This window comes from Heterodontus francisci, chromosome 2 (genome assembly GCF_036365525.1).
Source record: "Heterodontus francisci isolate sHetFra1 chromosome 2, sHetFra1.hap1, whole genome shotgun sequence".
NCBI lineage: Eukaryota > Metazoa > Chordata > Chondrichthyes > Heterodontiformes > Heterodontidae > Heterodontus > Heterodontus francisci.
Window position 1 is genome coordinate 170,537,725 of NC_090372.1, and position 24,107 is coordinate 170,561,831.

Sequence of the window (24,107 nt, forward strand, 5' to 3'; positions counted from 1 at the left end):
CGGGGGGGTTTAAACTAATTCAGCAGGGGAATGGGAACCTAAATTGTAGTGCCAGTGTACAGGATGTTGAGAGTAGTGAGGTCAGGGATATGGTTACAAGGACGCAAGAGGGCACTGGCAAGCAAGACCCTGGTTTAAAGTGTGTCTATTTCAACGCCAGGAGCATCCGGAATAAGGTGGGTGAGCTTGCAGCATGGGTTGGTACCTGGGATCTCGATGTAGTGGCCATTTCGGAGACATGGGTAGAGCAGGGGCAGGAATGGATGTTGCAGATTCCGGGATTCAGATGTTTCAGTAAGAACAGAGAAGATGGTAAAAGAGGGGGGGGTGTGGCATTGTTAATCAAGGAGAGTATTACAGCGACAGAAAGGACGTTTGAGGACTCGTCTACTGAGGTAGTATGGGCCGAGGTTAGAAACAGGAGAGGTGAGGTTACCCTGTTGGGAGTCTTTTATAGACCTCCGAATAGTTCCAGAGATGTAGAGGAAAGGATAGCGAAGATGATTCTCGACAGGGGCGAGAGTAACAGGGTAGTTGTTATGGGGGACTTTAACTTTCCAAATATCGACTGGAAATACTATAGTTCGAGTACTTTAGATGGGTCAGTTTTTGTCCAGTGTGTGCAGGAGGGTTTTCTGACACAGTATGTAGACAGGCCAACCAGGGGCGATGCCACATTGGATTTGGTACTGGGAAATGAACCCGGCCAGGTGTTAGATTTAGATGTAGGTGAGCACTTTGGTGATAGTGATCACAATTCGGTTAGGTTTACCTTAGCGATGGGCAGGGACAGGTATATACCGCAGGGCAAGAATTATAGCTGGGGGAAAGGAAATTATGATGCGATTAGGCAAGATTTAGGATGCGTAGGATGGGGAAGGAAACTGCAGGGGATGGGAACAATCGAAATGTGGAGCTTATTCAAGGAGCAGCTACTGTGTGTCCTTGATAAGTATGTACCTGTGAGGCAGGGAGGAAGTTGTCGTGCGAGGGAGCCGTGGTTTACTAAAGAAGTTGAAGCGCTTGTCAAGAGGAAGAAGGCGGCTTATGTTAGGATGAGACGTGAAGGCTCAGTTAGGGCGCTTGAGAGCTACAAGCTAGCCAGGAAGGATCTAAAGGGAGAGCTAAGAAGAGCAAGGAGAGGACACGAGAAGTCATTGGTGGATAGGATCAGGGAAAACCATAAGGCTTTCTATAGGTATATCAGGAATAAAAGAATGACTAGCGTTAGATTAGGGCCAATCAAGGATAGTAGTGGGAAGTTGTGTGTGGAATCAGAGGAGATAGGGGAAGTGTTAAATGAATATTTTGCGTCAGTATTTACAGTAGAGAAAGAAAATGTTGTTGAGAATACTGAGATTCAGGCTACTAGGCTAGATGGGATTGAGGTTCACAAGGAGGAGGTGTTAGCAATTTTGGAAAGTGTGAAAATAGATAAGTCCCCTGGGCCAGATGGGATTTATCCTAGGATTCTCTGGGAAGCTAGGGAGGAGATTGCAGAGCCTTTGTCCTTGATCTTTATGTCGTCATTGTCGACAGGAATAGTGCCGGAAGACTGGAGGATAGCAAATGTTGTCCCCTTGTTCAAGAAGGGGAGTAGAGACAGCCCTGGTAATTATAGACCTGTGAGCCTTACTTCGGTTGTGGGTAAAATGTTGGAAAAGGTTATAAGAGACAGGATTTATAATCATCTTGAAAAGAATAAGTTCATTAGAGATAGTCAGCACGGTTTTGTGACGGGTAGGTCGTGCCTCACAAACCTTATTAAGTTTTTCGAGAAGGTGACCAAACAGGTGGATGAGGGTAAAGCAGTGGATGTGGTGTATATGGATTTCAGTAAGGCGTTTGATAAGGTTCCCCACGGTAGGCTATTGCAGAAAATACGGAAGTATGGGGTTGAAGGTGATTTAGAGCTTTGGATCAGAAATTGGCTAGCTGAAAGAAGACAGAGGGTGGTGGTTGATGGCAAATGTTCATCCTGGAGTTTAGTTACTAGTGGTGTACCGCAAGGATCTGTTTTGGGGCCACTGCTGTTTGTCATTTTTATAAATGACCTGGAAGAGGGTGTAGAAGGGTGGGTTAGTAAATTTGCAGATGACACTAAGGTCGGTGGAGTTGTGGATAGTGCTGAAGGATGTTGTAGGGTACAGAGGGACATAGATAGGCTGCAGAGCTGGGCTGAGAGATGGCAAATGGAGTTTAATGCGGAAAAGTGTGAGGTGATTCACTTTGGAAGGAGTAACAGGAATGCAGAGTACTGGGCTAATGGGAAGATTCTTGGTAGTGTCGATGAACAGAGAGATCTTGGTGTCCAGGTGCATAAATCCCTGAAGGTTGCTAACCAGGTTAATAGGGCTGTTAAGAAGGCATATGGTGTGTTAGCTTTTATTAGTAGGGGGATCGAGTTTCGGAGCCACGAGGTCATGCTGCAGCTGTACAAAACTCTGGTGAGACCGCACCTGGAGTATTGCGTGCAGTTCTGGTCACCGCATTATTGGAAGGATGTGGAAGCTATGGAAAGGGTGCAGAGGGGATTTACTAGGATGTTGCCTGGTATGGAGGGAAGGTCTTACGAGGAAAGGCTGAGGGACTTGAGGTTGTTTTCGTTGGAGAGAAGGAGGAGGAGAGGTGACTTAATAGAGACATATAAGATAATCAGAGGGTTAGATAGGGTGGATAGTGAGCGTCTTTTTCCTCGGATGGTGATGGCAAACACGAGGGGACATAGCTTCAAGTTGAGGGGTGATAGATATAGGACAGATGTGAGAGGTAGTTTCTTTACTCAGAGAGTAGTAAGGGCGTGGAACGCCCTGCCTGCAGCAGTAGTAGATTCGCCAACTTTAAGGGCATTTAAGTGGTCATTGGATAGACATATGGATGAAAATGGAATAGTGTAGGTCAGATGGTTTCACAGGTCGGCGCAACATCGAGGGCCGAAGGGCCTGTACTGCGCTGTAATGTTCTAATTCTAATTCTAATCAAAAGCAAATAAACAGTATAGCAGAAAACAAATGGCAAATTGCAAGCATCTGTGAAAATCCAAATGTGTCTAGGTGGTTGCTTTCACACATTTTTGAGTGCTTCTACATGGTGTGACCACTCTGTTAGCAGCGGGGTTGGAGGCAGGCTGCTGATCACGCTGCCCCTTGACCTGGGATGACTTCAGCGGGTGCCCTCTCGCTGCCTGATGTCTGGAGGGCCCCAGCTGCCTGAGGGTTTCTTGCACAGGTGCAGGACTTCCCTCAGGCATTGCGGCTACTGGAGCTGGACTTACTGGCAGAGGGGTTGAGGAGCCGCCGTCCATACGCAGAGCCGAGGCCTCTGATAGTTGGAGGACTGTGGGTGGCCAGTTCCATGCTGAGCCCCAGGCTGCTGACAACACTCTGGTGTCGACATGCACCTTGTCCTTCTTTCGCCTTGCCACTGCTGAATTGAGCTCATGGCCAAGGTGATGGTGTGCAGGTCTGCGCGCATCTGTGGGATCTGGCATTCCAGGAGGGTCGCCAACCACTCAATGGAGGAAGCCATGTGCTCACACGCCGGAGATATGGCAGCAGTCATAGCATGGATGGATTCCTCCATCGTCCGCTAATGGCTGCGCATGGACTCCAGCATCTCTGCCAGATGTTGCCTTACCTCTCTCTGCAACTCCAACATGCCCTGTGCTGTCGACACCAGTGTCTTGTCATCAGCCTGGAGCTCAGCATGGGCCTTGCCACCCACAGTCCTCCGACTATCAGAGGCCTCGGCTGTGTCAGCCTCAGCCAGTTGCTCGAGCGCATGTGTGGTGGTCTCACCAGCTTGTGACCCTTATTCTAAAGCTGAGCGCAAACCCACCGAGTTGAAAGTATCGGGGCTGGTGGAAGGTGCAGGAGAGTCATGGGACAGCGCATTCTCTGACTGCTCATCCTCAAAGGTTGACTGCTGCACCCCCCCCCCCACATTGGATTGAGTTTCCTGGAATGCTGACCTGTATGAGGGAACAGAAACATTTGTGGGTTAGGTATTGCAGATCTTATGATAGTCATGCGTGATGAGGATCTCCTGATATTCATGCGTGATGAGGATCTCCAGAGTGTGCATGGAAGGCAATCCTCACACTCTTGCGTGGAGACACCAGTCTCACCATCCGCGATTAAGCATCTGCCCTGGGTCAACGCCAACTCCAGTGCTTCACTCTCAACTGCTGAGAGTGGCCGTATGTCAATAATTCCTCTGCCAGTCCACGAGGTCTCCCTGTTGTTATGGGCCTTCTTGTCCTGCAAGTGGAATGAGTGAGATAGTCATACTTCACAGGAAGAGTTACAGGTCAGGTGTACTAGTGGCAGCCCCTTGTCCCCTGCTGGTCTTTCCTATATCCACACATCAGCTCTCAGGGGAGGTAATGGGGGTGAGCTGTGAAAGAAGGTGGCCTGTGGCAGAGATGCCGCCATGCATCTGGCAGGATGTTTTGATGCCTATCCCCCTTTGCCAGCGCCTTTATGGCACTTCCCTGCCCATGTCACACTGACTCCTGTGTAGTCACATGCAATCCCCAAAAAGGAGAGTGATATGGAGCACTAACCTTGGCAGACCCTCTTCCTGCACTGGACACATGTTCAGGGGTATGACCCCATGGTTGCTTACTTCCTCTGTGATCTCCATCCAGGCTTGCTTGGTCGGGCGGGAGGACCTCTTCTTGCCATCCCTGGGGAAGAGGACCTCTCGCCTTTGCCTTGCAGCCTGGAGGAGAAACTCCGGGGAGGCATCACTAAACCGTGTGGCCACCCAGTGTCTTGCCTCAGCCATCTTGCATTTTCTTTGACAGAGTGGTGGTGTGTTCAGCAGTCATTGCAGCACCAGTCTCAGCAGAAAACAACGATTGACTTTAAGGCAGCAATTAAAGCAGGGCTGGCAGGGATTTAAATACAGCGCTAGCACCTGCTCCAGAGTCACCTAACACTGCATTCGTGCCTCGAATCCTGCCCTCATCGTGAGACTGCCCAATCCTACACCTCCATTATTATAACTGGCCGCCCAACGCGTGATTGCAGTGGGCCAACTACACGTGCTTAGGGAGAGGTCCTCCCCAGCTCTGCTGAGCAGGACAGAGATAAGGACTTCATGGGCCCAGATATAAAAAGAAAACTGCTTGTCTCAAACAGGCAGTCATGCCAAGTATTGGCAAGCAATTTTAGCACCATCACTGAAAGTATGGAGGAGTCCACTTACAGCCTGTGTGGTGTCATCTCGCATGGTATTAGTACTTGGCAGTTTACCTTTGAGTTTGTGACCACCTCCAAAAACATGGCAGCTGCACTCGCAACAGAAGCCAATGCCATCAGCCTTTGCACTTTGGTGAAAGTTCAAACGCTGATATACCGGCTCTAGGTTCCATATTGGAATGACTGGTGTCCACCTTGAACAGATTGGTGGACCGAATAAATAAGGTTAATTGATAAAGTAGACAGTATGCTCTTCCACAGTGGAAGTGATGAGTTCCAGACCCATGGGTGTGGCAGTGGTGGGATGTAAGCAGTTGGTCTTCACCTATCTCAGGATGTCAGTTCCTTCAAAGCCCCACTCAAGCAATACCCACCACAATGCCTGAAAGTCAGCTGGACCAAAATATGTTGGCAGCAGCCTAGGTGCAGCAGTCTGCAGCCAGGCCCTCACAGGCATGAGCACCCAGAGGTAGCCCGCCCTAACCATCTCAAGGGTCTCAACATGATGTTACGATAGTGTTTCTATATTTGTTGTTTCATATTTTTTTTGAGAACTCATATTTTAGAATTATGGACATTGTTTTATTTGGGAAAACTGGGATTCCACTGATTTTTTTTTCACTGGGGTCACTGAAAGGACACTGAGGGGACTTGGTTTGTAAAAAACCCTACTGGAAGTCACCTGTCATCAGATAAATACCCAGCATGGGCTTTTTGGACTAAAGGGAGATGTGACAGAGAAGTGATCGGTCAAGATTTATAGGGGTCAGGAGGCTTGACTCTTGAGATTGTTTTTGGTTTCGCTTTGGACAGACAGTTGGGGTTTGGACAGTGTCCTGAAAGGAGTTTTAAAAACAAGCCAAGAGAGCAGTCACCCCAGCTTAGCCTTTTCCATCTCTTTGAAAAGCCTGCCAGCTTTTCCATCTCTTTGAGAGGCTGTTTGAAGTGAGTGTAAGAAATAGAGAAATTGATGCTGCATTCCTCCTGAAAGGCTTCTCAGAAACCCCTGATGCCGTATTTTGCCTGGAAAATCTGCCAAACTGATTTTCAATATCACCTGAAAAGAACTGTTCTAGAAAGATCCCAGTGACAGCCACCTATGCATATTTGGGATGCCAAAGTAAAAAAGGGGCAACAGACATCTTTCTATATCTTCTCTTTTATTCTTCAATTAGCAAGTATTTGGCCCAAGGATTCATTTTTGTCTTTTTTTTTGTAACAGAGCTCGAAAAAGAAAATCTCTTTTCTTCGGTTAACGTGTGTGTGTGTGTGTGTGTGTGTGTGTGTGAGTGAGAGAGAGAGGGGCTGAGGTAAAAGGGAACTTTCATATTTCAGTCTGTGTGTCAATGCTTTGCTTCATTACTGGTTATGTCTTGTTTTATAATAAACTGATAATTTTGCTGTTTATTAAAGAAACCTGGTTGCTGCATTCTATTCTAGGACAATCATATTCTATGATTGACCGTATTGGTAACTGGGTAAACATTTAAATAAATGCTGTGTCCTGTGGAGAAGTGGAACTAGAAAAGATCAACTGCAACCTTCTAGCAGTTTCGCTGAGGCCGCTAGCGGAGCACCTTATAAAAGTAATAGAGTTAGGTAACCCTATAAGAAAGGTTCCATGAGCTGCCAATTTGATGAGAAACAAATTGAATTGCCTTAGGAATTAACTTAATCACCTTTACTATATTTGATACTTTGATCTACAGTGTGGTTTTATAATAGCTTCTGAGCCTGCATTGTCAGTATTTTTTTTATTCATTCATGAGATGTGGGCGTCGCTGGCTAGGACAGCATTCATTGCCCATCCCTAATTGCCCTTGAGAAGGTGGTGGTGAGCTGCCTTCTTGAACTGCTGCAGCCATGTAGGGTAGGCACACCCACAGTGCTGTTTGGAAGAGAGTTTGACCCAGCGACAATGAAGGAACGGCAATATAGTTCCAAGTCAGGATGGTGTGTGGATTGGAGGGGAACTTGTAGGTGGTGGTGTTCCCATACATCTGCTGCCCTTGTCCTTCTAGGTGGTAGAGGTCATGGGTTTGGAAGGTGCTGTCTAAGGAGCCTTGATGCATTGCTGCAGTGCATCTTGTAGATAGTTAACACTGCTGCCACTGTGCATCAGTGGTGGAGGGAGTGAATGTTTGTGGATTGGGTGCCAATCAAGTGGGCTGCTTTGTCCAGGATGGTGTTGAGCTTCTTGACTGTCATTGGAGCTGTACCCATCCAGGCAACTGGAGAGTATTCCATCACATATCTGACTTGTGTCTTGCAGTTGGTGGACAGATTTTGGGGCGTCAGGAGGTGAGTTACTTGCTGCAGGATTCCTAGCCTCTGATCTGCTCTTGTGGCCACGGTATTTGTATGGCGACTCCAGTTCAATTTCCTGCCAATGGTAATCACCAGGATGTTGATCGTGGGGGATTCAGCGTTCGTAATGCCATCGAATGTCAAGGGGAGATAGTTAGATTCTCTCTTGTTGGAGATGATCATTGCCTGGCACTTGTGTGGCGCTAATGTTACTTGCCAATTATTAGCCCAAGCCTGGATATTGTTCAGGTCTTGCTGCATTTCTACAAGGATTGCTTCAGTATCTGAGGAGTCACGAATGGAGCTGAACACTGCAATCATCAGCGAGCATCCCACTTCTAACCTTAGGATTGAAGGAAGGTCATTGATGAAGCAGCTGAAGGTGGTTGGGCCTAGGACACTACCCTGAGAACTCCTGCAGTGATGTCCTGGAGCTCAGATGATTGACCTCCAACAACCACAACCATCTTCCTTTGCGCTAGGTATGACTCCAACCAGTGGAGTGTTTTCCCCCTGATTCTCATTGACTCCAGTTTTGCTAGGGCTCCTTGATGCCATACTCAGTCAAATGCTGCCTTGATGTCAAGGGCAGTCACTCTCACCTCACCTGTGGAGTTCAGCTCTTTTGTCCGTGTTTGAACCAAGGCTGTAATGAGGTCAGGAGCTGAGTGGCCCCGGCAGAACCCAAACTGAGCGTCACTGAGCAGATTTTTGCTAAGCAAGTGCCGCTTGATAGCACTGTCTACGACATCTTCCATCACCAGTATGGGCTGAATTTTACACGTCCACCGCCGATTTGGCGAGAACAATGGCCACACGTCATGGAACCTTCATGATCGTAAGCATGGTGGCTCATTTAAATAGCCAGAGCGGGCCACCTCCCGATCACGTGGAGGGGTGGGCTGTCCGTCCCCAGCAATGGCGTTAGCTGCCTGTGCACAGGTGCTGATGCTATTTTTAAATGGCTTTGTGCCCTGCCGTTACATATAAATATTTAAAGATGCAGCGAATAAATAAAATACATTTACTTTGCCCTTCTCCCACCCCCTCCAATAACCATAAAATTAATTACTTGCCCTCTCCCCCTCCCAAAATACTTACCTTGTCCACCTGATCTTCCCTCACCCCCAAAGTGCATAAACTTTCACCTCAAACCTTCCAACAGTCTCCTACACCACTGATGTTACTTTGACCCCATTCCCCCAAACCACCGCTTCACTGATAAACTTACCTCCTCCCCACTCCCCACAAGTGTTCCGCCTCGTTTCCCTGGACGGGGATCCGAAGGCGTGGGAGTGCCAGCTAGCAGCAGGAAGATCGCAGAGGTGCAGAAGGCAGCTGCGGGGGTACGATTAATTTTGATTTATTTAAATATGTAAGGGAGGGGTCCCATCACCGAGCGGCGGAGGGCCCCCACGAGGCCTCACTGCCGCTGGCAATATTGGGCCGGGCCCTCCCGGCATTGGGGTGCATGGCAGCCCTCTCCCAGAGGAATTTTCCGGCCCCCTCTGCCATGAACTCCGACGTTGGCGGGGGTCTGTAAAATTCAGCCCTATGTCTTTGATGTAAAATTTGGCTCAATGGTTTCTATGTTCTTTAATGTATGGAGTGATGAAGGGTGTCGCAGAGGGTCTTTGTGTACATCTTTAGACCAGGGAATGAGCAGGTCATCAGAGTCGCTGTGCAGTTGACTGACTCCTCCCATCTCTTGCTGCACAGACATTCAGGTGGTCCGCCTTCTTCTGCTGCTTCCTCTCATTCGCCCTGGTCTTCCTCATCCAATGAGGACTGCTGCAACTGTGCCTCCTCCAAATGCAGGTTTGATCTGGTACTATCAGGTGAAGTGCGTAAATATCACCCTTTATAATTTGAAGTTAAATCGGTAAACAGAAAGAACTTGCTTTTGAAGAAGTGCTAATTGGATAGATAAAGGCAATGCATTTGATATAGTATGTGTGTATCTTCAATCAGGTGTCTCATAAGAAGTTTGTTCGAAAATTCAGGGATAAGGTACTAAAAGTAAAGTTCTTTGATAGGAAACAAAACGTTTGGGTAAATGAGTCTTGGTTAGACTGGAGAAGGGACAGACGTGGTGTATCCCAGAGACCAACAACACCTTGCATTTATAATGTGCCTTTAAAATAGTAAAATAGCCCAAGGCATCTACAGGAGCGTTATAAAACAAAATTTGACGCCGAGCTACATAAGACATAAGGGGATACGAGGGCAGATGACCAAAATCTTGGTCAAATTGGTAGGTTTTAAAGAACATCTTAAAGGACACGGGAGAGGTAGGAAGGCGGAGAGGTTTGGAGAGGGAATTCCTGAGTGTGGGGCCTAGACGGCTGAATGTATGGCTGCAATGGTGGAGAGATTAAAATCTGGGATGTGCAAGAGGCCAGAATTAGAGGAACGCAGAGATCTCAGAGGTTTTAGGGCTGGAGGAAGTTACAGAAATAGTGAATAGTGAGGCCATAGAGGATTTGAAAACAAGGATGAGAATTTTAAAATCAAGGCATGCCTGACTGCAAAGCAAGGTAGGTCAAGGAGCATAGGTTTGATGGGTGAATGGGACTTGGTAAAAGTTAGGATACGGATACCAAAGTTTTGGATGAGCTCAAGTTTATGTGAGGTGGAAGATAGGATGCTGGCCAGGAAAGCATTGGAATGGTCAATTGTAGAGGCAACAACAGCATGGATGAAGGTTTCAGCAGCAGATGAGCTAAGGCTGGCTGAGTTAGGCAATGTTACGGAGGTGGAAGTAGGCAGTCTTGGTGATGGAGCGGATATGTGATCGGAAGCTTATCTTGGTGAAAAGCGACACCAAGTCTGCAATCTATCTGGTTCAGCCTCTGACAGTTGCCAGGGAGAGGGATGGTGGCTAGTGCTGAGTCCATGTTTGATCTTGGGATATTATATATATATCTTGATATTTTGGACTTGGATATGGGCAGCATAGTCTTACATTTTGATGAAAACATAGAAGTAGCAGGTTTGGCAAACAGTAAGGAGGACTGTAAAAGACCAGCAATTCATAAACAAGTTAGTGGAATGGGAAATCAGGTGTCAGATGCAATTTAACGTATGTAAACGTGAAGAGGTTTAAGTTATATACGGGACTGGAAAAATATACAAGCAATTGGAGTATACATTTAATGTAAAAAGACTGAAGGGTTTAGAAGGGACTGAGGAGTGAATACATTGGTTAGGCCTCTGTTGGGGTACTATGTGCAGCTTTGAGTGCCCCCAAATGCATTAAAGTCAGAGCACATATAGTTATGAGGAGAAACTTGATGTACTGGAACTATTTCCTTTGCAGCAGAGAAATCTATGATGATATTTAGTAATTTTTTTTAATTATGAAGGGATTTGCTGGAGCGAATAGAGAAAGGCCATTTCTTGTAGTTGGGGAGTCAGTGATGATAGTCATCAATTTAAAATTATCACGCAGAGAGTGAGAAGAGAGGTTAAGAAGGACTTTATTTACACAGGGCATTTAAAAGTTAGTTCGATTGTAAAAGAAATAAAAGACAGAAAAAGGGAAGGAGTTCCACTGGCATGCCGAAAGCTGTATATAGTACTTCTGTGTCCTAAGCAATGTTTTGAAAAAAATATTTATTTACTCTTGCACTCTTTTCTCCCATTTAAAATACCCAAAATTCTATTGGCCTTTTTTATGGCTTTAACTCCTGCCCTTGCACTTTCAAGGAATTATTTATTTGGAGTCCTAAATCTCACTGTGCATCTGCACCCTTCAGTGCCTTTCCATTAATATATATTTTTGAGGAATTCTGGAGCATGGATTGACTTGGCACAAGGAGAATCCAACTTTTGAAAGTAAAATTTTTAAATTATTATTAAACAATTATTAAAGGATGGGAAGAGAGCAGGGGGCTGAGATCAGTTTTATATTGTATCAGAAAAGAGCCAGCCAAGACATTATGGGCCAAATGGACATCTTCTGTACTATAAACTTCGATGTTTCTAGCTCGAATATTTGTGGTCAGCATAAAAGAAAAAAACAATTGCCTGTTAGGTGATCCTTCTCTCACCTTTATCAATCAATATCCTCATCATAATCTTTCTAGTCTTTATATTATCAATACTTGTAAGGTCATTGCTCTTTCAAACCTCCCCCATATTCCAACTGAGTCTAAACTACAATATCCTACATGCATTGGCTCCTTCCTGCACCCTCACTGTTGAAATCAAGGCTGAGATCACTGTTTCCTATTCTTAAACTTTGTTTCTCAGGACATCAAGATTGTGGAACTCCTTACTTTTCTACGTCTTCTAACAAGCTACTGTTTTTTAAAGCCCAAGTTTGGCTCACCTAATCTTCTACTTGAAGGATCTTCGATCCTATTTTTGTCAATCTTAATGGTGCCGTGCAGTATGGGCTTTGGCTTTTCAGCTAGATTTCACAATAATAGTTAAGTAACAGTTCATTTACACATTACTATTTTGAAATTCAACATTACTACTTTTTCATCAACTTCCTGCCATTATTTATTGGCGAATAGAAATACATTTATACTGTAGGTTGGGCATTATAAAAAGGATATGGTTCTGAAATTTATTGGTGGACATATCTACAATTTCAGATTTCAGTAATAGGTACTTACTGTGTAACGAGTAAAAGCACAGTGGAGGGTTGGTACTTGGCGTTGCAAAGAACATCTCAGATACATCTCATCCTTTATTGCATGGTAACTGAAAGTTTACAGATTTGTTTTAGAATAAAATTGCACAGTAATGGGGGTAAACCAACTTATTGGGTTGGATTTTATGCTTTCTCCTGTGGCGAGTTTGAAGGCGGGGAGAGCAGTTAATTGGGCAGAATAGTGGCAGCCTCCACCCCAATTAAGTCGCTGATGGTCCTCCTGCCCAGCTGCCAATTGAGACCCTTAAGTGGGCAATTAATGCCCAATTAAGGGCCACATCCCATCGCTGCCGGTATTAGCCCTGGGTCCATTAATGATCCTGGGCCTCAGGTGGGTACATTAACGGAAGCAGCCACCAACTCCACGGAGGTGCTGCTGAGTAAAAGAGCTGCCAGCCTCTTATTGGCCAGCAGCTCTCAGCAGACGGGACTTCTGTCCCCGGGCTCCTTAATACTGGGGAAGGCCTGCTGCTGCCCAGTTAAGTGCCTAATTGGCACGCGATGTGGCGGAACTTCCCGAAATGGGATGACATGGGGCTCTCGCCGGCTCTTCAGCTGGTGGCCGAAACCCCTGTCACCTCCACAAAATACCGCCTATAGAATCACTGCAGAAATAATTAACTGAAGAATTAACTCAATTTTCATTGCTAAGGTAAAATATATTATTTTGTTCACGAACATTATAAATTATACCTCTGTTTCAGTATAGCAAACTTCTTTTCCCACATTCGATTTGTTCTATCCAGCTGTTTGTTAAGACTAAAAAACAAGCATACCTAATTAATGAATGAAAGACAAACACTAATCAAGGCCAGTACTATTAACCATTTGATAGTTATTTAATTCGAAGCTGATGAGACATAGTAATAAGCATCATTTAATATTCAGTTAGTATTATTTTCGAAAGATACTTTTTAAGCTCTGCAGATGTCCTATAGCATTGTTCACAAACAGTTGGCGGCTACATTGTTGTGGGGAATAGGTATTAGTAGGTGGAAGGTGCATCTTACCCTGAAAGAATTAGAAAAGATTTGTGAGAGACAATAAAGCAATTTATGATTAGTCCCTGGGAAAAAATAATTAAATAATGTTTGTCCCACTCAATGCAATTAGATATAAAGAATGTAATCCCCGGCACAGAAATCGATGCATACAACAGTTATTTATGCATAAACAACAACTTGCATTTATATAGTGCCTTTATCATAGTAAAACAAAGAAGCCCTTGCAACAAAAACAGTTCAACGTTTCATGCAATTCATTATATTTGCTTTAATTAAAAACATCAGAACAGCACATTTCCATTTAAACGTTATGCCAGCATTTTACATCAATATACAGCAGTGAAAACAGCAGGAGTTATAAACATTGGCACCAAAATTCCGATCAGGGCATAAGTCTCTGGTTGGGGAACTGGGAAATGGGACAAATAGCTCTGCCGGGATTGCACTTGTTTCTTACAGTTGGCCATTTTTCAGGGGAGGGAGCATAAATCTTTCACCCATGCCCCTACATTAACAAGTTGAAGATACTTTCAAATTGGGAATGCTTATTTTACTTAGAAAATAAAATGATGGTAAGGAACTGAAAGATGGGTCCTAATCTTACAGACACATTTCATGCACAGAATTCGGCAATTGTCATTTTGAATTGGGACTTCTTTCATGCATCCAGTGAATCCACTTGAAATTGGCAGCCACCTATTGAAGGATGTCAAATAGGGTTTTGTCCTTGTTTTAGGACCCCAAAACCTTATTCAACAATACTGGCGAACTAGATTTATCTTTAGTGTTTTATCTTGAGTGGATAAAGATGCTAAGACAATATTTATATAGAGAAAATGTAACTTTTGCATCCAGCACAGATCAAAATTATTGAAAGCAAGAATCACAGATTATGCCAGTATCATACAAGAATGGGTGTTCTGAAAACTGATACAATTTCAATCAGGAGGTGAACAAACAAAGTGCTCAAAATCTGAGGGACAGATTTTCTCTGCATTATGGCTGGGCATAAATCAAAGAATGAAGAGGTTAGAAACATTCTTTTTAACCAGAGGGTTTTTATTACATGGTATGCCCTTCCTGAGGTGAGGTGAGAGTGACTGCCCTTGACATCAAGGCAGCATTTGACTGGGTATGGCATCAAGGAGCCCTCGCAAAACTGAGGTCAATGGGAATAAGGGGGAAAACCCTCCGCTGGTTGGAGTCATACCTAGCGCAAAGGAAGATGGTTGTGGTTGTTGCAGGTCAAACATCTCAGCTCCAGGACATCACTGCAGGAGTTCCTCAGGGTAGTGTCCTTGGCCCAAGCATCTTCAGCTGCTTCATCAATGACCTTCCTTCAATCATAAGGTCAGAAGTGGGGATGTTCGCTGATGATTGCACAATGTTCAGCACCATTCGTGACTCCTCATATACTGAAGCAATCTGTGTAGAAATGCAGCAAGACTTGGACACTATCCAGGCGTAGGCTGATAAGTGGCAAGTAACATTCGTGCCACACAAGTGCCAGGCAATGACCATCTACAACAAGAGAGAATCTAACCATTTCCCCTTGACATTCAATGGCATTACCATCGCTGAATCCCCCACTATCAACATCCTAGGGGCTACCATTGACCAGAAACTGAACTGGAGTAGCCATATAAATACCGTGGCTACAAGAGCAGGTCAGAGGCTAGGAATCCTGAGGCGCGTAACACACAACCTGACTCCCCAAAGCCTGTCCACCATCTACAAGGCACAAGTCATGAGTGTGATGGAATACTCTCCACTTGCCTGGATGGGTGCAGCTCCAACAACACTGAAGAAGCTCGACACCATCCAGGACAAAGCAGCCCGCTTGATTGGCACCCCATCTACAAACATTCACTCCCTCCATCACCGCCGCACAGTGGCAGCAGTGTGTACCATCTACAAGATGCACTGCAGCAACGCACCAAGGCTCCTTAGACAGCACCTTCCAAACCCGCGACCTCTACCAACTAGAAGGACAAGGGCAGAAAATGCATGGGAACACCATCACCTGCAAGTTCCCCTCCAAGTCACACACCATCCTGACTTGGAACTAGACCGGCGTTCCTTCACCGTCGCTGGGTCAAAATCCTGGAACTCCCTTCCTAACAGCACTGTGGGTGTACCTACCCCACATGGACTGCAGCGCTTCAAGAAGGCAGCTCACCACCACCTTCTCAAGGGCAATTAGGGATGGGCAATAAATGCTGGCCTGGCCAGCGACGCCCACATCCCACGAATGAATAAAAAAAAGTGGTGTGAGCAGAATAATAGTTGAAGTGGGTAAATATTTGAAAAGAAAAAAAAGTAAAAGCACAGGGAAATGGCAAGGGAATAGGACCTGCACCTTCTTGTTATACCAGTTCGGAACATTACCTAAATTTGACTTCCACTTGGTGCATGCCCATCCTTGGCAGTGCCTTTGCTTGGAAGAAAGTCCATTGGCTTTGGGACCTTCTGGCTATTATCCAAAAAACTGCAGCCAGTAAGTCTCCAACCTCAAATGCTCTTTGCCACCTGCAGAAAAAGATTTTCCTCCAAAAGTTTATTGGTAGTTACTTTTTAAATCCTCTGATCTGAGTGGAGCTAGCATGGGTCCTCTGCCAAACAGAAATTCAAGAAGAAGTCATGCCACTCCAAACTCACTTCTGCTCCAGACACAAGTGTTCCACTCTCCTTGCAAATGTGAGTGAGGAGGGATCTCATAGAAACCTATAAAATTCTAACAGGACTTGACGATAGATGCAGGAAGGATGTTCCTGATGGTGGGGGAGTCCAGAACCAGGGGTCATAGTCTAAGGATATGGGGTAAACCTTTCAGGAGAAATTTCTTCACCAAGAGAGTGGTGAGCCTGTGGAATTCACTACCACAGAAAGCAGTTGAGGCCAAAACATTGTATGTTTTCAAGAAGGAGTTAGATATAGCCCTTGGGTCTAAAGGGATCAAAGGGTATGGGGCGATGTCGGGAACAGACTACTGAGTTGGATGATCAGCCATGATCATAATGAATGGTGGAGCAGGCTTGAAGGGCCAAATGGCCTACTCCTGCTCCTATTTTCTATGTTTCCTTAAGTCCCTTGGGAACACAAAGAAGTGGAAACCTCATATAATGGGTTTTTGCCAGAACTGAAAAATTTTAGCTAGGAGGAAAAACTGGATAGGTTGGACTGCTTTCTTTGGAACAGAGGAGGCTGAAGGGGAGATATAATTATGCGGTGTATAAAATTATGAGGGGTCTAGATAGAGTGGATAGAAAGGACCTATTTCTCTTAGCAGAGAGGTCAATAACCAGGAGGCAGAGATTTAAAGTAATTGGTAAAATGATTAGAGGGGAGTTGAGAAGAAATTCTTATCACCCAGAAGGTGGTGGGGGTCTGGAACTCACTGCTTGAAAGAGTGGTAGAGGCAAAAACTCTCAACCCTCTTCGCATTTAATAAAGTAAATGAATACTCACTTGACGTGCCATAACTTACAAGGCAATGAACCAAGAGTTGGAAAGTAGGATTGGGCTGGATAGATCTTTTTCAGCCGGCACAGACACGATGGCTGAATTTTATTAGCTTGCTGCTGTTCTCGACAGTGAGCTTCAAAAAGTGCAGGGTGCATGCGCGAGATGTGTGCCACGGAGCCGGCACGATATTTCGTGGGACAGCTCATTAACATGGAGAGGGCGGATTGCCCGCCCCCGATGACAGGGTGGGGGGGGGGGGGGCGAATGCTTTGTCCCTGGCAACGGCGTCCGGTGCCACCGTGCAGGCACGGGCGCCATCTTTAAAGGGCTTCAAGCCCTACACTTTAATTTAAATGTTTAAAGCGACAGGTGGGAAAAAATTAAAGTTGAAACTTTATTATCAGTTTAAATCCCCTCTCCCAGCCTCCAATGACTAATCAATATCTAAATAGCCCTTTCCAGCCAAAAAAATTAAAAATTAGATTCCGACCTTTCCCCTCTGAACTTTCTCTTCTTCACCCTTCAACCCCTTCCCAGCATCCCCTCCACCAATCTCGTAGGTTTTTGCCATTCCCCAACCCGCTCCTGACCTGAAAATTTTGCTCCTCCCCTCTCCCCACCAGTGTTACGCCTTGGATCACCAAACAGAGATCCGAAGGCACGGGACGTCTGACAACCGGCTGGAATACCGGCGTGGGATGGCTGTTGCTACAAGGTAAGTCATTAGTCATTCATTTGAGTGTAATTAACATATTTAAATAAAGACTCCATTGCCTTGTGGTGGAGAGGCCGCCACGAGGCCTCACCACTGCCGCTAAAATGGGGCGGGGCCTTCCTGGCATCAAGGACAGTGGCAGGCTCTCCCAGGATTTTTCGGGCCCCCCCGCCATACCCCCCCAACGTCAGGGGCTTATAAATTTCAGCCCGGTGGATCGAGTGGCCTCCTTCAGTGTCACAAATTTCTATGATTCTATGATTCTTTTATGATAAGGACACTTTTAGCTATCTTTGGCAATTATGATGTAAGGACTAAATAAGATGGTTTCTGTTCACTTTGGAGTACATTGTAGGAAAGGATAATATGGACTTATGCCATGCTGCGTTATTCATGAAGATTAGATTCATACTGAAAAAGATGGAATTATTTCATGTCAACATATTCAATCACGTGATTGTTATTTGCATAGTCACGTAGGTGCAAAAATGGCCGATGTGTTATCATATCCTAGAATGGATACCAAACTGAGAGATTGGTCTTCTATTTGAAATTAGGAGAGAATGAGTTAAAGCAGTGGCAACAAGGTAGACTGAATTAAACAGAAGAGAGGACCAGTGATGACTTGTGCTCTGACGTTCTACAATGTAGTCAATGAAGTGTTCTCTAAGTGGCAGTCATCTAGATGCTTTCTTCCATGTACTTCTGCCTCCAAAGCAGCCCGGGCCACCTCTCTTGGAATGCCTTTATGTATGGCAAAATTCAGGACACATGAGCTGCAGCATACTGCAGAGTCCTTCCCAACCTGTCAAGGTATTGAGAGCTCTCTTTTAAGACGCTGTTGAACCTATCAAAGACACTCTAGCAAAGGCATGTGCCTCATTGTAACAGTCCCATGCTACTGAGTAGGAAACACTTAGTGCGGTCATTATTCATGAGAATGGAAGGTAGGCCTTGTCACCCACGTGCCATCCATTGAAATAATTATTTTCTTTGAAGAGGTCAGGGAGGGAAGAATTCCAAAGACAAATGCATTATGATTCTAGTGAATCTCACGTTGATGGGCACGATACTTGAATTTTGTCACACACTATCGTACTTTCAGGAAGTGAAAGCCCTCTTGTTGAAGAAGTTAAGAGGTGTTGACTGCAGAACCCCAAGCAATGTGGGTGCCTTTTATTGCACCCTTGACCTTGGAAAAGCCAGCAACCCATAAAATGTAATGTGCATCAATTACCTGATGAACGAATGCCCGTACTGCAATCTGGCTGATATTACAGAGACCCACCGTGGCTGCCTGAATTGATTCGATGCTCTGGGCACAAAGCAGAAGTAAAATGGGCGAAAATCCATTATACGAGCATACGAACATATGAATTAGGAGCAGGAGTAGGCCACTCGGCCCTTCGAGCTTGCTCCGCCATTCAATAAGTTCATGGCTGAACTGATTACTCCAAATTTCCACCTACCTCTGATAACCTTTCACCCCCTTGCTTATCAAGAATCTATCTACCTCTGCCTTAATAATATTCAAATACTCTGCTTCTGCCACCTTTTGAGGAAGATAATTTCAAAGACTCACAACCCTCTGAGAGAAAATATTTCTCCTCATTTCTGTCTTAAATGGGTGACCCCTTATTTTTAAACAGTGACTCCTAGTTCTAGATTCTCCCATTAGGGGAAACATCCTTTCCACATCCACCCTGTCAAGACCCCTCAGGATCTTATATGATTCAATCAAGTCGCCTCTTACTCTTCTAAATTCCATCAGATACAAGTATAGCCTGTCCAATCTTTCCCCGTAAGACAGCCCGCCCATTCCAGGTATTAGTCTAGTAAACCTTCTCTGTACTGCTTCCAACGCATTTACGTCCTTCCTTAAATAAGGAGACCAGCACTGTACACAGTACTCCAGATGTGGTCTCACCAATGCCCTGTATAGCTGAAGCATAACCTCCCTACTTTTGTATTAAATTCCCCTCGCGATAAACGATAACATTCTATTAGCTTTCCTAACGACATGCTGTACCTGCATAATAACCTTTTGCGATTCATGCACTTGGACACCCAGATTCCTCTGCATCTCAGAGCTCTGCAATCTCTCACCATTTAGATAATATGCTTCTTTTGTATTCTTCCTGCCAAAGTGGACAATTTCCCACTTTCCCACATTGTACTCCATTTGCCAGGTCTTTGCCCACTAACCTATCTATACATTTTACTTTCATTTTTAGTTATTTTTTCTTCCTTTTTTTTACATTCTTTTTTTTACAATTTTTACAATCTTTTTTTGCATTTATTTCATTTCATCTTAGTTTGTTCAGTTTGCTTACCCACAGTTTTTTTCAGGTTTTTTTTTCAGGTTTGCACTTGCTGCTGTTCAATATTCAGTGTATTTACACCTAATCTGTACTAATGCTTTGTCTTTCAACACACCATTAACATATTGTTTGCCTTTGCTCCGTGACCTTTTGGTCAGCTATGTGGCCTGGTCCAATCTGCACCTTCTCCTTTGTTATCTCTTGCCCCACCCCCACCTCACTTGCTTATAATCTGTGACTTTTCTAATATTTGTCAGTTCCGAAGAAGGGTCACTGACCCGAAACGTTAACTCTGCTTCTCTTTCCACAGATGCTGCCAGACCTGCTGAGTGATTCCAGCATTTCTTGTTTTTACTTCAGATTTCCAGCATCCGCAGTATTTTGCTTTTAATTAACCTATCTATATCCCTTTGTAGCCCCCTTATGTCCTCTTCACAAGTTACTTTCCTACCTATTTTTGTGTCATCAGCAAATTTAGCAACCATACCTTTCGTCCCTTTATCTAAATCATTTATATAAATTGTAAAAAGTTGAGGCCCCAGCACAGATCCCTGTGGCACACCATTCGTTACATCTTGCCAACCAGAAAATGACCCATTTATGCCTACTCTCTGTTTCCTGTTAGCTAGCCAATCTTCTATCTATGTCAATATATTACCCTCTACACCATGAGCTTTTATTTTCTGCAACAACCTTTGATGTGGCACCTTATCAAATGCCTTCTGGAAATCTAAGTACAATACATTCACCGGTTTCCCTTTATCCACAGCACATTTAACTCCCTCAAAGAACTCCAATAAATTGGTTAAACATGATTTCCCTTTCACAAAACCATGTTGACTCTGCCTGATTACCTTGAAGTTTTCTAAATGCCCTGCTACAATGTCTTTAATAATAGCTTCTAACATTTTCCCTAAGACAGATGTTAAACTTAACTGGCCTGTAGTTTCCTGCTTTTTGTCTCCCTCCCTTTTTAATTATGTGAGATTTCCACTCCTTTGTGTTGCCCAGGGACTTGTAGGGACTTCAGCAAGGACAGTGGAGCATTTGTTCCTGGACTAGAAATGAGGATGGAGTGGCATTATGTCTTCATTAGTGGGTTTCTGCTTGGCAGAGGCATCATGCTCATCACCACTCAAATCACAGGATTTCAAAAGTAACTACCAGTAAATTGTAGCAGGAAAACATGGTGGTAACTGTTTTCCTACAGACACAGTTTTTGGACAGCAGCCAGGAGGCCCCAAAGCTAGTGTACTTTCTTCCACTACTTTCAGGCAAAGGCACTGCCAAAGGTGGACCTCCACCTTGTGCAAGCCAAGTGTAGGTAATGTCCTGAACTGGTATAACAGGAAGGCTGTTTCAAATATTCACTCACTTCACTTTTAAAAGCTGCTCACACACTATTTCTGGAAGGACTTTCCGCATCCTGAGAACCCTCTGGTTAAAAAAATTCTTCTAACTCCTTTAATCTTTGATTTATGCCCAGCCGTATTGGAGAGCATGATTGTCCCTTAGACACTTTGAGCCCTTTGAGCCACTTATATCCCGGGAGAGCAGCGGAGAAGAGGAGTCCAGGTGCGCCTGAGTTGGAAAACAAAGTGAGCAGTGACATCACAGGAAAGCTGCAAGGTGATTGGTTGGTGAGTAACTGCTGTTAGGGGATAACTCTAAATATCTGAATTAGTACACCAGTGTTAGAGTGCGTGTGTAAATAACCTAATAATAAGGAACAAGTGAGTAACTTTTTTTTGAGTAAGGTTTATTGATTGTATTGATTTTTAGTAGGATTTATCAGTAGCTTCAAAAGTAAAGGTAAGGACTTTAGATTGTAGTGGGTAGTGTTTGGAGGAGAACAAGGCTCCTAGCGTAATTAGTATTTTCTAATTTAGGGAGTAACTAAGTAATCTAAAGGTATGTCATGGCAGGAGAGCTCGCACCCATGATATGCTCCTGCGCTATGTGGAAAACCAGGGACGCTTCCAGTGTCCCTGCCGACCATGTGTGCAGGAAGTGTATCCATCTGCAGCTACTGGCTACCCGCATCATGGAGCTGGAGCTGTGGGTGGATTCACTGTGGAGCATCCGCGATGCTGAGATCGTTGTGGATAGCACATTTAGCGGGGTGGTCATACTGCAGGCAAATGCTGCAAAGGCAGAAAGGGAATGGGTGACCACCAGGCAGAGTAGAGGAAGGTAGGTATTGCAGGAGTCCCCTGTGGCCATCCCCCTCTCTAACAGATATACCGCATTGGATATTGTTGGGGGAGATGGCTCAGGGGAAAGCAGCAAGAGCCAAGTTCATGGCACCATGGGTGGCTCTGCTGCAAAGTATGGGAGGAAGAAGAGTGGCAGGGCTATAGTGATAGGGGATTCAATCGTAAGGGGAACAGACAGGTGTTTCTGCAGCTGCAAAAGAGACTCCAGGATGGTATGTTGCCTCCCTGGTGCTAGGGTCAAGGATGTCTCTGAGCGGTTGCAGGGCATTCTGACGGGGGAGGGCGAGCAGCCAGTTGTCATGGTACATATCGGTACCAACAACATAGATAAAAAAAGGGTTGAGGTCCGACAAGCTGAATATAGGGAGTTAGGATGTAAATTAAAAAGTAGGACCCCAAAGGTAGTAATCTCAGGATTACTACCAGTGCCACATGCTAGCGAGAGCAGAAATAGCAGGATATATCAGATGAATACGTGGCTGGAGAAATGGTGTAGGGGGGAGGGATTCAGATTCCTGGGACATTGGGACCGGTTCTGGGACAGGTGGGACCAGTACAAGCTGGACGAGTTGCATCTGGGCAAGATTGGGACCAATTTCCTTGGCGGGATGTTTGCCAGTGCTGTGATGGAGGATTTAAACCTGAATGGCAAGGGGATGGGAATCTGAGCAGGGAGACAGAGGAGGGGGAAACAAGGATAGAAATGAAAGACAGAAAGGTAATAAGCAAAAGTGGAAGGCAGAGAAAACAAGGGCGAGAAACAAATGGGGCCATAGTGCAAAATAAAGCTAAGATGAATAACAATGTGAAAAACACAAGTTTAAAGGCATTGTGTCTTAATGTGCAGAGCATTCGCAATAAGGTAGATGAATTAACAGTGCAAATAGATATAAACGGTTATGATATCGTTGTGATTACGGACACATGGCTTCAGGGTGACCAAGGATGGGAACTGAACATCCAGGGGTATTCAATATTTAGGAAGGACAGGCAAAAAGGGAAAGGAGGTGGGGTAGCCTCGTTAGTAAAGGAGGAAATCAATGCAATAGTGAGGAAGGATATTGGCTCGGAAGATCATGATGTGGAATCTGTATGCATGGAGCTAAGAAACACCAACGGGCAGAAAACGTTGGTGGGAGTTGTCTATAGGCCCCCAAACAGTCGTGGAGATGTAAGGGATGGCATTAAGCAGGAATAAGAGAAGCATGCAATAAGGGTACAACTGTAATCATGGGTGAGTTTAATCTACATATAGATTGGTCAAACCAAAATAGCAATAATACTGTGGAGGAGGATTTCCTGGAGTGTGTACGTGATGGTTTTTTAGACCAATATGTTGAGGAACCAACTAGAGAATAGGTTCCGAAGAAGGGTCACTGACCCGAAACGTTAACTCTGCTTCTCTTTCCACAGATGCTGCCAGACCTGCTGAGTGAATCCAGCATTTCTTGTTTTTGTTTCAGATTTCCAGCATCCGCAGTATTTTGCTTTTATTTTAGAGAATAGGCTATCCTAGACTGCGTATTCTGCAATGAGAAAGGATTAATTAACAATCTTGTTGTGCGGGGTCCCTTGGGGAGGAGCAACCATAACATGATAGAATTCTTCATTAAGAAGGAGAGTGAGGTAGTTGAATCCGAAACTAGGGTCCTGAATCTAAATAAAGAAAATTACGAAGGTATGAGGCACGAGTTGGCTATCATAGATTGGGGAATTTTACTAAAAAGGTTGACGGTGAATAGGCAATGGATAATATTTAAAGAACGTGTGCATGAATTACAACAATTATTCATTCCTGTCTGGCGCAAAAATAAAACTGGAAAGGTGGCTCAACCGTGGCTTAAGAAAGAAATTAGGGATATATTAGATCCAAAGAGGAGGCATATAAAATTGCCAGAAAAAGCAGGATTGGGAGAAGTTTAGAATTCAGCAAGGAGGACAAAGAGGTTGTTTAAGCAGGGGAAAATAGAGTATGAGAGTAAATTTGCGGGGAACATAAAAACTGACTGTAAAAGCTTCTATAAATATGTAAAGAGAAAAAGATTAGTGAAGACAAATGTAGGTCCCTTACAGTCAGAAACGGGGGAAATTATAATGGGGAAGAAAAAAATGGCAGAACAATTAAACACAAACTTTTGTTCTGTCTTCACAAAGGAGGACACAAATAATCTCCCAGAAATGTTAGGGAACCAAGGGTCTAATGAGAGGGAGG

General features: G+C 44.7%; 1 protein-coding gene across 7 annotated transcripts in view; it reads right to left on the minus strand.

Annotated features, from left to right (window-relative positions):
• c2h10orf67 (chromosome 2 C10orf67 homolog) overlaps nt 1-24,107 on the minus strand; it is a 479,419-nt gene that overhangs the window by 42,740 nt on the left and 412,572 nt on the right. For 5 of the 7 annotated variants that reach the window (XM_068051701.1, XM_068051710.1, XM_068051719.1 and 2 more), the window contains 2 exons: nt 12,868-12,933; nt 12,137-12,224 (listed from right to left, as the gene is read on the minus strand). In XM_068051701.1, the coding sequence (XP_067907802.1) occupies nt 12,137-12,224; nt 12,868-12,933 (154 nt within the window). Of the gene's footprint in view, nt 1-12,136; nt 12,225-12,867; nt 12,934-13,104; nt 13,186-14,536; nt 14,604-24,107 lie in introns of those variants that run through there. The other 2 variants (XM_068051735.1, XM_068051745.1) reach the window with 2 other exon arrangements.